Source organism: Phasianus colchicus, chromosome 17, assembly GCF_987193195.1.
Source record: "Phasianus colchicus chromosome 17, bPhaCol1.hap1.1, whole genome shotgun sequence".
Lineage (NCBI taxonomy): Eukaryota > Metazoa > Chordata > Aves > Galliformes > Phasianidae > Phasianus > Phasianus colchicus.
Window position 1 is genome coordinate 955,754 of NC_143452.1, and position 12,152 is coordinate 967,905.

General features: G+C 55.4%; 1 protein-coding gene across 7 annotated transcripts in view; it reads right to left on the reverse strand.

Annotated features, from left to right (window-relative positions):
• Window positions 1–12,152, reverse strand: part of CHD6 (chromodomain helicase DNA binding protein 6) — a 74,405-nt gene that overhangs the window by 4,822 nt on the left and 57,431 nt on the right. For 3 of the 7 annotated variants that reach the window (XM_031605627.2, XM_031605625.2, XM_031605623.2), the window contains 9 exons: window positions 11,616–11,835; window positions 9,575–9,783; window positions 6,923–8,473; window positions 6,187–6,335; window positions 5,703–5,909; window positions 4,749–5,195; window positions 4,023–4,214; window positions 1,796–1,915; window positions 405–509 (listed from right to left, as the gene is read on the reverse strand). In XM_031605627.2, coding sequence (XP_031461487.2) covers window positions 405–509; window positions 1,796–1,915; window positions 4,023–4,214; window positions 4,749–5,195; window positions 5,703–5,909; window positions 6,187–6,335; window positions 6,923–8,473; window positions 9,575–9,783; window positions 11,616–11,835 — 3,200 coding nt within the window. The remainder of the gene's footprint in view (window positions 1–404; window positions 510–1,795; window positions 1,916–4,022; window positions 4,215–4,748; window positions 5,196–5,702; window positions 5,910–6,186; window positions 6,336–6,922; window positions 8,474–9,574; window positions 9,784–11,615; window positions 11,836–12,152) is intronic. The other 4 variants (XM_031605629.2, XM_031605628.2, XM_031605624.2 and 1 more) reach the window with 3 other exon arrangements.

Sequence of the window (12,152 nt, forward strand, 5' to 3'; positions counted from 1 at the left end):
GCTGATAAAAAGCCTTGGCCCAGGAAACTGCTGGAAAATGTGACCCATGAGAAAGCACTGTGTGCAGCTCTTGCCCTGTGCGCAGGTGGATGACTGATGCGCTTCTGCTGCCCCAGCTGTCTCTCAGTCTCCCAGGCCTTTCAGGAAGGTTCTGCAATGGCTGCTCTGTCCTGCCATGCCCTTTCCCAAGGCACTGAGCACCTCCTCTCCTGCTCAGCCGCGATGCAGAGCCGTGGCTGTGGCCAACCTTCCTGTGCCGTGTGGCCCAAGCCAGCCCTCCAGCTGTGCTGTCCCAGAGAGGCCGTGCCCTGCAGCTCATGGGCCTCACTGAAGAAAGGTGGTGGGGATGGGGAGGAGGAAGAAAAGATGATATGATACAGATTTCTCCAAAAGCTCTAACTTACTGAAAGCTTAACAATGTCAGCCCAGTCAGCTGCAACAGCATACTCCAAGTTTGCATCAAGCCACCTTGGCAATTCCTTCAATGCTGGTGCCGTGGCTCCCCCTAACTATAAAACATAGCAGAAGGATGACCTCTATTGCAGAAAGAGTTATGCAAAATAACACAAGAAATACGATTAAACGTCTAGGCAAACACACAGTTTAGGAGCATCCACCAGCCTCTGAGGGGGATGGTTGCTACACACGTGGGAGGCTCATGCAGGAGGTGGCCAAGCAGACAGAGGCCATCTTGGTCCTGTCCAAGCAGAGGGAGGACACCCTGAGGTGCTGATTAAGGTGCAGCTGGGAGCCAAGGCCAGGGTTTTCTGCTCACGGCTGTGGGCCAGTCCCTCCAGCCGTGCTGTGAACGGGATGACAGCACGTCCCCTGGCTCGCCATCCACGGCTGTGGTTTGGCTGGGGCAGAGGCTTTTCCCTTACTGAGCCACTTGGCAGGACTCAATACAGGACCAATGCTTCCAGCCACATAGCTCAGGGAACAGAGGGCCAGCCCCTGTGCCCTGCCCCACCACCCAGCACTGCCCTCCTGCCTATGTGTGTGCCATGGGGTGGAGACAGAGCATTTGTATGAGACACACTCAGAACTGGAGGAACCCACCCAACTCACCCAGGTCTCCAGCAGCCACTGCGGGTGTAACACAGAAACACAGGTGTGACCGAATTATTCTCCCTCTACCCTACCACTCTGCTTTGGGTTTAGAGGTGATTATGGCTACCTCACCTCGTGAAGCCCTGGGTGTGTTTAACAGCCACATTTGGGTGGAAAGTTCCCTGTCTCATTCAGAGAGGCTGATACCAGTGCACAAACAGTGGGTAACTCCATACTCGAACTCTAGCTGCTCGGTAAGCACATCTCAGTAAGCAAGAGAAAGCACTGCAAGCCCTGCATTCCCACACGCCTCTCGCTCTGCAGGGTATCAATGTGCTTCTGCTGCACCTCATAAGGAGGAACAAAACAGAGACATTTGCAACACATGGGAATATTACAAGTTCTGGAATACTGCAGTGAGTTCAAAGGTAATGATCAGATCCAGAACAGGAACCAGCAGCCAGGGCTATGCTGATGGCAGCCCCCCACTAAAGGCTGTCACTGTGCTGCTGCGGGTCGGGTACAGCCGCAGCAGTGAGCACCCAGCTCTTCGTGCTGCAGCCAGTCACTTGTAGGTGTCTCCTCTGTTCTACATGTGTCACAGAATATCATACACTGAGTATGTATTCCAGACTTTTGCCCCATCCATGTGGTTCCCTGGATTAAGATCCACCCCTGGCCTGCTCAGGTTCTGCTAAGTGCTTCAGGACACCGAGGGCAGAGCACAGAATAGACCTTCGCTTACCCTCCGTCCGGTACCCTTATGTACCACCGGCACCCGCTCCTCGCCCGTGAGTGCACTAATGTCCAATTTGCTGGGGTCCTTGCAGCGCTGCCTCCTCTGCTTGGGCTTGTCTGAAAAATTCTGGAGTGCAAACAACACAACGTTAATGAGAGCAGACAGCTTAATGAGCCTGGCTGGCTAGAAGCCTTGCGGGAGGATGACACAGATGAGCACTCGAAGGACAGGGATGTCCCTGCAGCCCTGGGCAGAAGCACTACGAGCAGCACACAGCAGCCTCTGCCACCAGGCCCGTTTTCAAATGAGCATTAATTGCTGTAGGTACAAAGGGACCGCACTGACAGTGGCACCATTTCCTGGCCGCCCCCAACCTGCTCCACACTCATACGCACACATCTGTAAGCGGGGTGCTCTGCTTCTCTGCAGCTCAGCCATGCTTTGTTCTGCTGTATTTCAGCAGTTCCCACTGCACAGCTGCTGCATCCTGGTTGGGGTCCCAGCCCTTCAGGACCGCAGTGCAGTTAGTGCAGCTGAGCTCTTGCACTCCCACTGCACACACCACGCCCTGGATACAGCATTGTAACAAATTACTGCAGGCCCCCAGTCCCAGGAGCCAGTGAAAAGAGAGCTGTTGGAGAGGGTCCAAAGGAGAGCCACAAAGATGATCAGGAGACTGGAGCACCTCCCCTGTGAGGACAGGCTGAAGGAGCTGGGCTTGTTCAGCCTGAAGAAAAGAAGGCTGCAGGGTGAGCTCATTGTAGCCTTCAGTACCTAAAGGGAGCCTACAAACAGGAGGGGAATCAACTCTTTGAGATAACTGCAGGACAAGGGGAAATGGTTTCAAGTTGAGGGAGGGAAGATTGAGGTTGGATGTCAGGGAAGTTCTTTACAGAGAGAGCGGTGAGGTGCTGGAACAGCTGCCCAGAGAGGCTGTGGATGCCCCGTCCATCCCTGAGGTGTTCAAGGCCAGGTTGGATGGGGCCCTGGGCAGCCTGGGCTGGTATTGAATGTGGAGGTTGGTGGCCCTGCGTGTGGCAGGGGGTTGGAGCTTCGTGATCCTTGAAGTCCCTTCTAACCCAAGCCATTCTGTGATTCTGTGAAAAGGTTCTGAGCCTGGCCTGGCCTTTGAGAACTCAACGGAGCTGCTCCAGAACCCCAAAGCAGCTTTCAAACTGATCTCTCAGAGACAGAACACCTGCCCCGAGGCAGGGAACCCCTCAGTGCTGACACAAAGCTTCCTGGCAGCAGCAGGTCATTGGTGTTGCAAATGTGTGAGCTCCATAAGCCCCCCAGAAGGCCAGGGAAATGGGAAGTGGTGGAAAGGCAGCTCCACTGCTGCTCCATCAACAGACTGCTTCCTGCAGTGCTCCTGGTCTGGGGCACAGATCTCTGTGTGTCTCAGGGTCTTGAAAAGCAAGGGCCCTGCTGCTGGAGCTCCGCAGCTCTCAGGAGCCCCACACTCTGCCCAGCTTGCCCTTCCTCCATGCTCCTGCATGCCAGCCCTGGGGAAGCCCTGCCTTGGGCACACACAGTCTTCTGTGACAAAGAAGCAGTCTGTTATGTATGGCATCACATTTCTTCCTGCTCTGCAGCCTGTGCTCTGCCTACCACATTGTCCCAGAAGCTGAACAGGAAATCTGAGGAGCAGATCACCCTGTGAAACCAAGAGGTGGACAGATGTCTATGAGACTACAACAAGAATCAGACAGGCCTCGTGTTCTGCTCAGTGCCACTGTGCCTGCAGACATGTGCCTGCAGTGCAGTGCTTCCATTTTCAAAGCAAGGAACTCTGCTTTGCAGGGAAACTGCTGGCTGGGGGCCTCGCCTAATACAACAGCATGGCCTAAAATGACCCCAAGTGAAAGGGCTTTGAGCATCCCAAATGTCTTTTCCCATTTATCTCCTTACCCCTGCCTCTTCTGGAAGGCACTTGACTACAGAGTCATGCTGCACATCTCTGATGCCCAGAACTGGAGCTGAAGAACGAACCTTGGGGCAGGGGCATGCAGCCCAGCAGGTGGGTTCTGCAAGTGCACAGAGAATCATGTCCACCCCCAAAGCGTGACCCAGGCCTGACAAACACTGCCACCTGCGGCAAAGGGAAAGGCGCTACGCTTTAAGATACTTATGGAGGCCTTGAATTCAAGAGCAACCACACTAACCCTAACACCAAAGGCAGCACAAAAGGCAGACACAGAAACACACACACGCCACCAAAGGCCACCCTTACTGTGCCAAAGCTGGGAACGTCGAGCGTGTAGTCAGACTGCTGACGGAGCCAGTCGAGGAGACTCTTGCTGGGCACAGCCTTCTCAGCCTGGCTGCCTGCAGCTGGGACTGGCTGCGGAGTTGAGGTAGCAGCTGCCGGCCCATCTGGAAGGGGGCTGTTCTGGGGTGGCTGCAGCTGATCGTCTTGAACATCCTGGAGTGAAGGGAGGAGCAGCCCATCAGCAGCATGAGGTTATGCTTCTGCCCTCACACAGCTCCCCAAACAGCTCGACTGCCACCACAGCACAGGCTGGCTTCTTCACCCCCATATTCCCTGCACCTGCTCCCTAACCCACCCCCCCAGCACATTCTGCTTCCAGTCAGCCCCAACACTGCCAGCATGAAGGGCAGAGAGCTGGGGGATGCTTCTGCATCTCACCTGCAAACACTCTCATGACTAGGAGAGCCACTTGCCCAACAGATCACTCCTACACATGGTCTGAGGGAACTGCTCTGGCTCCCAGTTTCCAATCCTCAAGTGGATCCCAGGGGAGAAGCCTCTTGGCAACAGCTTAATGCAGTAATGGACTTTTTATCATGTTCTCTAACAGCAAACACTCCACATCTGGAACAACTGCTTGGGATAATGCTTATCGGGGGCAGTAGAGCTTGTACAGGGGAGCTGGACCATGAGAAGAATTGTGCTGACTGCATGGGGGCCATGTGAAAGGAGGGAGTATCAGCTCACCTGCAGCCTGGTTGGAAGAGGCCTCTCCTTCAGGAAGATGAGATCCATCCCTTCTACATTTTTTCTCCTGCCCCGTCTCCTCCTCATGGCAGCATCGTCTCTTCGGAGGCTGCCATTTACAATTTGTCCTGTGACAGGATGGATTAAGCCTGCCTGCAAAATGCCGGACAAGTCCATGCCCAGGGAGCCCTGGAGGGTGTTGACAGTCCCCAGCTTGGGCATGTTCGTGTTCAGAGGGAAAGGAGAGGAGTTTCCTGGAGATCCATCAGAGGCTCTGGACAGGTCCACAGCCGTATCGCGCCAGCCGTTCAGCACAATGGGAGGATGAACATGGGCTGCTGCCAACTGCTCCAAGCTCCTCTGCTTGGCGTCTCTCTCCAGCTCAAATTCATACAGCCGCCTGTGCTTCCGCTCATCTTTTGCAAAGGCAGGGTTCAGGAAGCCTTCCTGCATGGATCAGAGACACAGAGCATGTTATAGCTGCTGGTGCAGCGCCGTGGATTCCATCAAACCAACACACAGAGCTAGCAGTCAGGCTGCCCTACTCCTCTGCAGGATGTCCTTTCCCTGGGCACAGCACACCTCACCCTGTGTGCAAGTGGTGCCGTGGTACCCTCGGGCCAACCCACATGCTTCATCCACTGCTGGGGCAGAGGTGGAGTCCCAGATCAGCATCTTCTTGCTCTGTGCCATGTCCATCAGTGGGAGATGAGAGACCAACAGGACAGTGCCCTCTCCTGCACTCCTTCCTTCGGGACACCAGGGTAGGTGGGGACTGGGAGCTCACCAGGAGTCCTCACCAGAGGGACTGAACAGCCCAAGCTGCATGTTATGCACCACAAGTGGTACCAAGAGGCAGCAAAATCCCTACCTGGAGCAGGAAGCTACTGAGCATCTGGGGAAATGCTTCATCCCAGGGTCCTAAACCTGTCTTCCCCCAAGGGTCCCGCTCACCTTTTGTACCTGTGAGATTAACACTCCATTGTTGAAGCTGGGATCAGGGGCTTCTGACTCAGCAAAGCTGTTCCTGCTGCCGGCATTGCTGGCCATGGCTGGGGCTGCCAGCAGGCTCTGGGTCTCGAACTGCTGGCTGGAGGACGGCCATTTGCCCTTCAGGATGGCGTGGCAGATGTTGTCAATGCGGTTGATGATCACACGATCCTGCAAACAGGATTGGATGGGGGGATGCTGGGACTCCAATGGGTTTAATTCATGTATGCCAACTCAGGATTAAAGATAAACTCAATCTTTGTGTCCCGGCTCAGCAGCAAACTGCTGTGGGGCAGCTACAGCCATGGCCTGGTGAGAGCACCGAGCACAGCATCCATTGGGAGCCACATGCAGATGGGCAGGAGGAGGCAGAGCTGGGGTTGTGAGCCACTGCCTGTCAGGATAAGGCAGTAACATCAACAACAGATAGTGTTCATCTTTAACTCACCTTAGGCCACTCAGAGAAGGAGTAAAGCGTCTTTTCCTGCAGCAGCTGGGCGATGGTTGGTGCCCGGGCATCCTGCAGGTCATCAATCTCCCCAGGCAGGACAGAAGTTGAACTCTTGCTCTCTTCTTCCAGATATTTCTCTGGGCCATCTGAGAAAGCGACAGAACAGAGCCCATCATCACACTCCTTCCCTTACCCCTCAGGGTGGTAGCACTTCCTCTCCCCTTCCCACCCTGGTGCCCAGCAGGTCCCCAACATATCCCACTCCCCAGCCATCCACCAAGAAACACAGCAGCCCTGGGCCAGGAGCCCACACCACAGAGGAGCGGGTGGCTGGGCACTGCCCTGAGCTGAGTTCTGGGCTTTTATTACAGTGGCCCCATACCTTCCCCAGTGGCACAGCTGGAGCCCTGGTGGGTGAGGAGGAGGGCAGGAGCCTTACAGACAGAGCTACCCATCAGAGAGTGTTCTGGGCTGGGAAAGGAAGGGTGCGGGCATCCCATGGCTGTACCCAGGGCAGAAGGGCTGCTGAGGTCCTGGCAAGCCCAACTAGCAACCAGCCACCAACTCTTTGCTCCTGATCACATCGGCCAGAGGTGACCTGCAGGGGTGGTAGCTGTCCCAGGAGGCTGGGCAGCTCCTTGGCTCTGGCTCAGCACTGCGGACAGCAGGTCCCACCCATCCTAGCTGGAAGGGAGGAGGGGACTGTCAGCCAGCAGGAGCTCTCAGACTGTACCTTGACTCTGGCTGCTGCCAGTTTTCTCCTCCTCATCTCTGATCTCACACTCCTCTTGCTTCACCCCTGGAGGCTCAGAGTGCAGGGCCTTCCTGCAGCCTGCTTGCCCCTCGGCCTCTTGGCCCCAGGCTTCTCCCCCAGCATGAAGGGGCTGTGTCCCCAGGGCCCCCACCGGAGGGGCAGGCAGGCTGAAAGGCCGGCTCTGAGACTGGCCTGGCAAGTGCTGCAGGGCGTTCTCCTCATCCAGGCTGTGGTCTTCCCTGCCCTCTGGCCCAGGCCCCACGGGCACTTCAAGCGTCCCCAGCCCCAGGGACCCTCTCTCACTGTTCACATCTTCAGGACAAACGCCCTCATTTGTGGGGAGGCCAGGGCTCTGCTCCTCACCCCCCAGTTCGTCACAACCGGCCCTGGCCCTCGGACCACTCAAGCTTTCTGCAACATCTGCTGCCGCCTCTGAGTTATCATCATCCTCTTCCTCCTCATCTTCCTCACTGTGGCTTTGACTTGGACCAGCTTTTGTCTCCATTCCTTTCTCCTGCAGCAGATTAATGAATCTCTGCTCAGGAGGAACCTTCATGTCATAGTTGTGAAGGCTGGGACTGTACAGCCCCACGCTTATGACCCCTTCCATTGCACGGTGCTCAGGCAGCACCGGCGCAGGGCTGCTGAGGTCTCTCTTCTGCTGCACGGCCTCACAGAGCTCTGCTGGGACGCTCCGTGAAGGGTCACTTTCAGGAGTAGAAGGTGAAGGCTCAGCTTCTTCATTCTGACAGTCCATTTGGTCACAGCCCACCTGCAAACCCTCCAGGAAGGAAGCCTCTCTCACGGCCTCTGCGTCACAGCTGGATGGATCCTCGTCCCCCTCTAGCTTGCCCTCAGACAGTTTAGCAATGCTGCTTCCAACATCTGTGCAGGTCGGGCTGTCTTGGGCGAGGGAGCTCTGCTCACTGTTGCAGGCCTTGTCGTCGTACATCATGCACATCAGCGAGTCCGGCAGCGAGCTCTCATCATAGTTACTGGAAATGATGTCCCGAACTTTAGACATGAACGTTTCACAGTTTGCATCCGGCGGGCTGCCCCCAGCCTGGGACATGGTGCTGTCAGTGTTTTCCAGCTTGATCTGACTCTCAGTCTCATTCTCCAGGGATTCACAAGTCCGATCTACCTGGCTATACAGAGGGGAACCGTAGAGTTTGGAGTTAGTCTGGTACAGGCAGCACAGAGTTTCCGAGCCTGGGATCCCTGTTCTTTTATGCTGGGCATAGTTCCTGTACGCATCTAAAAAAGACAGCTGCGGGTCATTCATGATGTAGTAGTCTGTGCGATTCAGGCCGTGCTTGGCGGTGCCGATCAGCAGGTCCCGGTCGTGTTTGCCACACTCCCACCACACGGGCAGGTAGAGGCTGGGCCGGCACAGCTTGAGCCGCTCGTGGAGCTGCGGACACCTCAGCACCTGCTCGCGCACCTTCCGCAGCAGCTCAATACGGTACAGGGTCCTGGCAGCGCGCTCCTCCGTGATGGGCTCCACATAGATGTCGGGATCCGGGGGACCTACAAAAGGGACAGAAGAGCCAAGGCCCTGTTAGACAGACAGAAGCCAGGTGAGTTTTCTGCCGGTGAGGTGGGGGCAGAGCAGTGCTTGAAGCTACCGCTGAGACTGAGTTTCCCAGTGCCACCACCTTCCACTCGTGTGTGACCAAATGCTCACCGTGGAGCCTTCTTGAGCTGATCAGCTGGGCCAAGAGCAGCACCTGGCTGCAGAAGGTTCAGTGCCTTGCCCGAGCTCTGCCCATCAGAGCCAGCAGTGCTGGGGCCGCAGGGAGCTGCCATCAGGGCAGCACCCTGAGGTGTGAGCCGGGGCAGCTCTGCAACAGCTTCTCAGAGAAGGGAGTCCTTCAACTCACGCAAGCTCTTTTGATGAGGAACACCTAAACACACATACCTAAGGCACTGACACATCTCTAAGGAGCTCTGCACAAGACTGGACCTCCTGGTAGGTCTGAGACAAGATCCTTCCTGCTTCTGTTCAAAGCAGATCACTTCGTGCTTACATAGCACCCAGGCAGCTTTGCATCTGCCATGTCCTGCATGAACTAATGTGCTGGGGCTCTGCTGGGTGCTCCCAGAAAGCAGATGCCCAGTCTGTTGGCCAGGCTTCCCAAGCCTCCCATGCTACCTTCAGACTCCTTCTGCCCTGCAGGACAGTTCTTCAGACAGCTGGCATCAATGCAGGCACAACAGGCTCTGCACAGTGCCAGCAGGGGGGTGCTTAGGCAGAAAGCAGCAACACGTATTTGCACAAACAAACCCCAGCTTCAGTGTGGAGGAGGTGTGAACTGCTGCTTTTCTGCTTCTCTTCCCTCACATCAGAAGATCACCTGCCTTGGATAAAATTAGTTGAGATTTCATGGGAGAATTCCATGAATTGTGTGAGAACAGGGGCTAAAGACTGTGCCGCAGTGCTGCTTTCCTGTTACACCAGAGAGGCAGCCAAAAATGCAGGTGTCTGCAAGCCCATACCCTGGCTGGTATCTTGCTGCCTCCTACTCTCCATGAAACTCCTCCCTTACTCTGCTGCTCTATGAGAGCAGTGCAACCATTTCTCGCCCACAGCTACGTGATTCTATGAAAGGCCATGCAATTTTCACTTACCATCTTCTTTCCACAGTGGGAGACCACAGACATTCTTGCACATGGCCACAAAGCTGTAGAAGTACTTCTCTAAGCTCTCATCTGTTTTCTTCTCCAGACGAGAGATAGCTCGGAACTGGGTCCAGTCAAAGGTCTTTTTCTCCTGGTCATAGACGACCCCGAAGGAAGAGACGGTGCGGTAAAAATCTGCCTGCTCCCTCCTTGTCCACCTGTGGGGCAAGGAGACACGTGAGCACCACTGACATGTGCTGGTGCCAGCAAGGACAAGACAGCAAGTAGAGAGGTGTGGAGCGGGTTATCAGTTACTGCCCACCAGTTCTGGGAGAGCTGTAGGAGCAGCACCATCACCTAAGGCCCTAAGGAGCACAGGGAGAAGGAGTGAAGGCCACGGGCTCTCTAGCTCTTGGCTCACTGCAATGTCCAAAACCCCATGCAGCTCCTGGATGTGCTGCCAATGGAGGGCAAGCTTCATCAGATTCTGTGGATGCACAAAGCTATCGTATCGACTTGCTTTCTGCCAAATGGAGTTCAGTCTCATCACCTCCACAGAAAACTCAATTCTAATACCAGCAGTTTGCAGACAAAGTTCTCATCCATCCACTTCAGGAGGTGAGCTGGGACTGGGGCTCATTGCCACAAGGCTACTAATAACAAGTCCCTCCGATGAGAGAAGTCAGCAGGACTCCTGGTGACAGGGCAGGTGTCACCCGCTCACCACTGAAGGAAAGCAGCCCTGGAGATGAATTTTTATAGCTGCAGTACAGTTACAGCACCATTTTCACCTTGCCTCAGACTCTCTGAGCTTTTATCCTATAGGGATCACACAAGGGAACAATCCAGGATAGAAATGGTGAAGAGTGCATGGGGTACATACAGCCCTGGGCAAACAGCAGAGAAATGTGGGCTACAGAGAAGAGGTCAGGGAACAAACTGTAGGGCCAGAGCAGAAGTAGGTGAGTGCCCTGTACAACAGCAATCTTGAAGTCAAATCTGAGCTCCAGAATGCATCCCTGTGCCAGCAGCTGCAAGCCATTGGAACACATCAAGGGAAAGCAGACAGGGCAACAGCACCTACAGCACTCCAAACCCAACCCAGTACACCCAGACCAGCATTTCCACCCCTCCTCCCACAGGCTGAGTCTTCTGTAGTGATGTTTCATTCCAAAAAGGAGAATAACATGAAGGAAGTCAATAAAAAAAAGCACGATCCAAACCAACGAGCCAAAGCACAGCTTATTACAAGGCTTCCAGTTGAAGGGACACACCTGTGAGGAGACCAAAAAAGGAGCCCATAGGAATAAAGTACAGGAAATATTTGGCTGCTGCGGCATCCACAGCACAACCACATCTCGACTACTGAGATAAACAGAGCTCTAGGGAAGGTCATTGGGCTGGAGCAGCTTCCATACAACCACAGAGTAAGCAGGGAGGGATGCTGAGGCTCCAGTAACACTATCCTCAAAAGACAAACGTGTCATATCTTCCTATGAAATAGGAAGGAGCAGCAGATGTGCTCAAAATGGGCAAGAGGGGATGCTGGGTACCAGGTGATGGTCTCACCATTTGCTGGAGCACAGTGGAATGGGAACACATGGCAGTTAGCCACCAGCAGTCTCCAGCAGCCACTAGCTGCAGGCTAATGCAGCCAGGAGGGCTGGGCAGACTGGGCAGGCCGATGGTGCTCATCCGTCACCCCTCATCCACGATGAGCTCTGAGCACACAGCTCTGCTCAGTGACACACTGCTGAGGGCTGAAGGTGGATCCCTAGCCCAGCAGATGCTGGATTTGATCCTGATGGGATATTCTCTGCTTTCATGCTGCCAACAGCCATTACCTGCAAAGCACAGCAGGCCACTCTCTGGGCTGGGCTGGTGGCCGGGCCCTGGGGGTCCCCAGTGCTGGGAACAGTGCAGGAGGGAGCCATGTGCCTCTGCTGCAGGCAGGCAGCTGCAGGGACAGTGGCTGCCAGGGAGAAGGGACTTCACCAGGCCTAAACCAGCTGTTAAAAGGACCCACTACCTGGACTTGCTGCTCTATTACCTTTTCTGCATCTCTTTGTTCACTGAGTCCATCTCAGAGGCCCTCCGGAACACCTCATCTTGCAGCCAGTATCCATGGTTACCAGGCACCAGCATCTCGCTGCGCGCAGGCAACTCTTTGCGGTTGCAGCGCTGGTAGACAGTGACGAGCCGCCGCAGCCTGGCTGTGAGGGCAGACGAGACAGGCCAGCAGGATCTGTCTGAGTCGGAGCCATCCTGGGCTTCAAACATCAGCAAGGACATCAGTATTTAACGCACGCTGCAGAGCCCCAGGGCCGCGCGCTGCCGCGTGCCTCCGAGAGCTCCCTCCCACCTTCCCCTTGTGTGACTGGGAAAGAGGGGCTGTCTGTGGTGGCCACCCCCAGGCCTGTGCACCCCAAAAGCTGCTGGCTCACACCCCGACCAGGTCGGAACCTCTTTCAGAGAGCCCAAGGGCAGAGACTGGGGTACAAACAACAGCTCTGGGCCAAGCAGCCTCCAGGATTTGCTCTACCCTGCCTGCCCTGCAGAGGAGCTGGCAGCTCACGGCACCAACAGA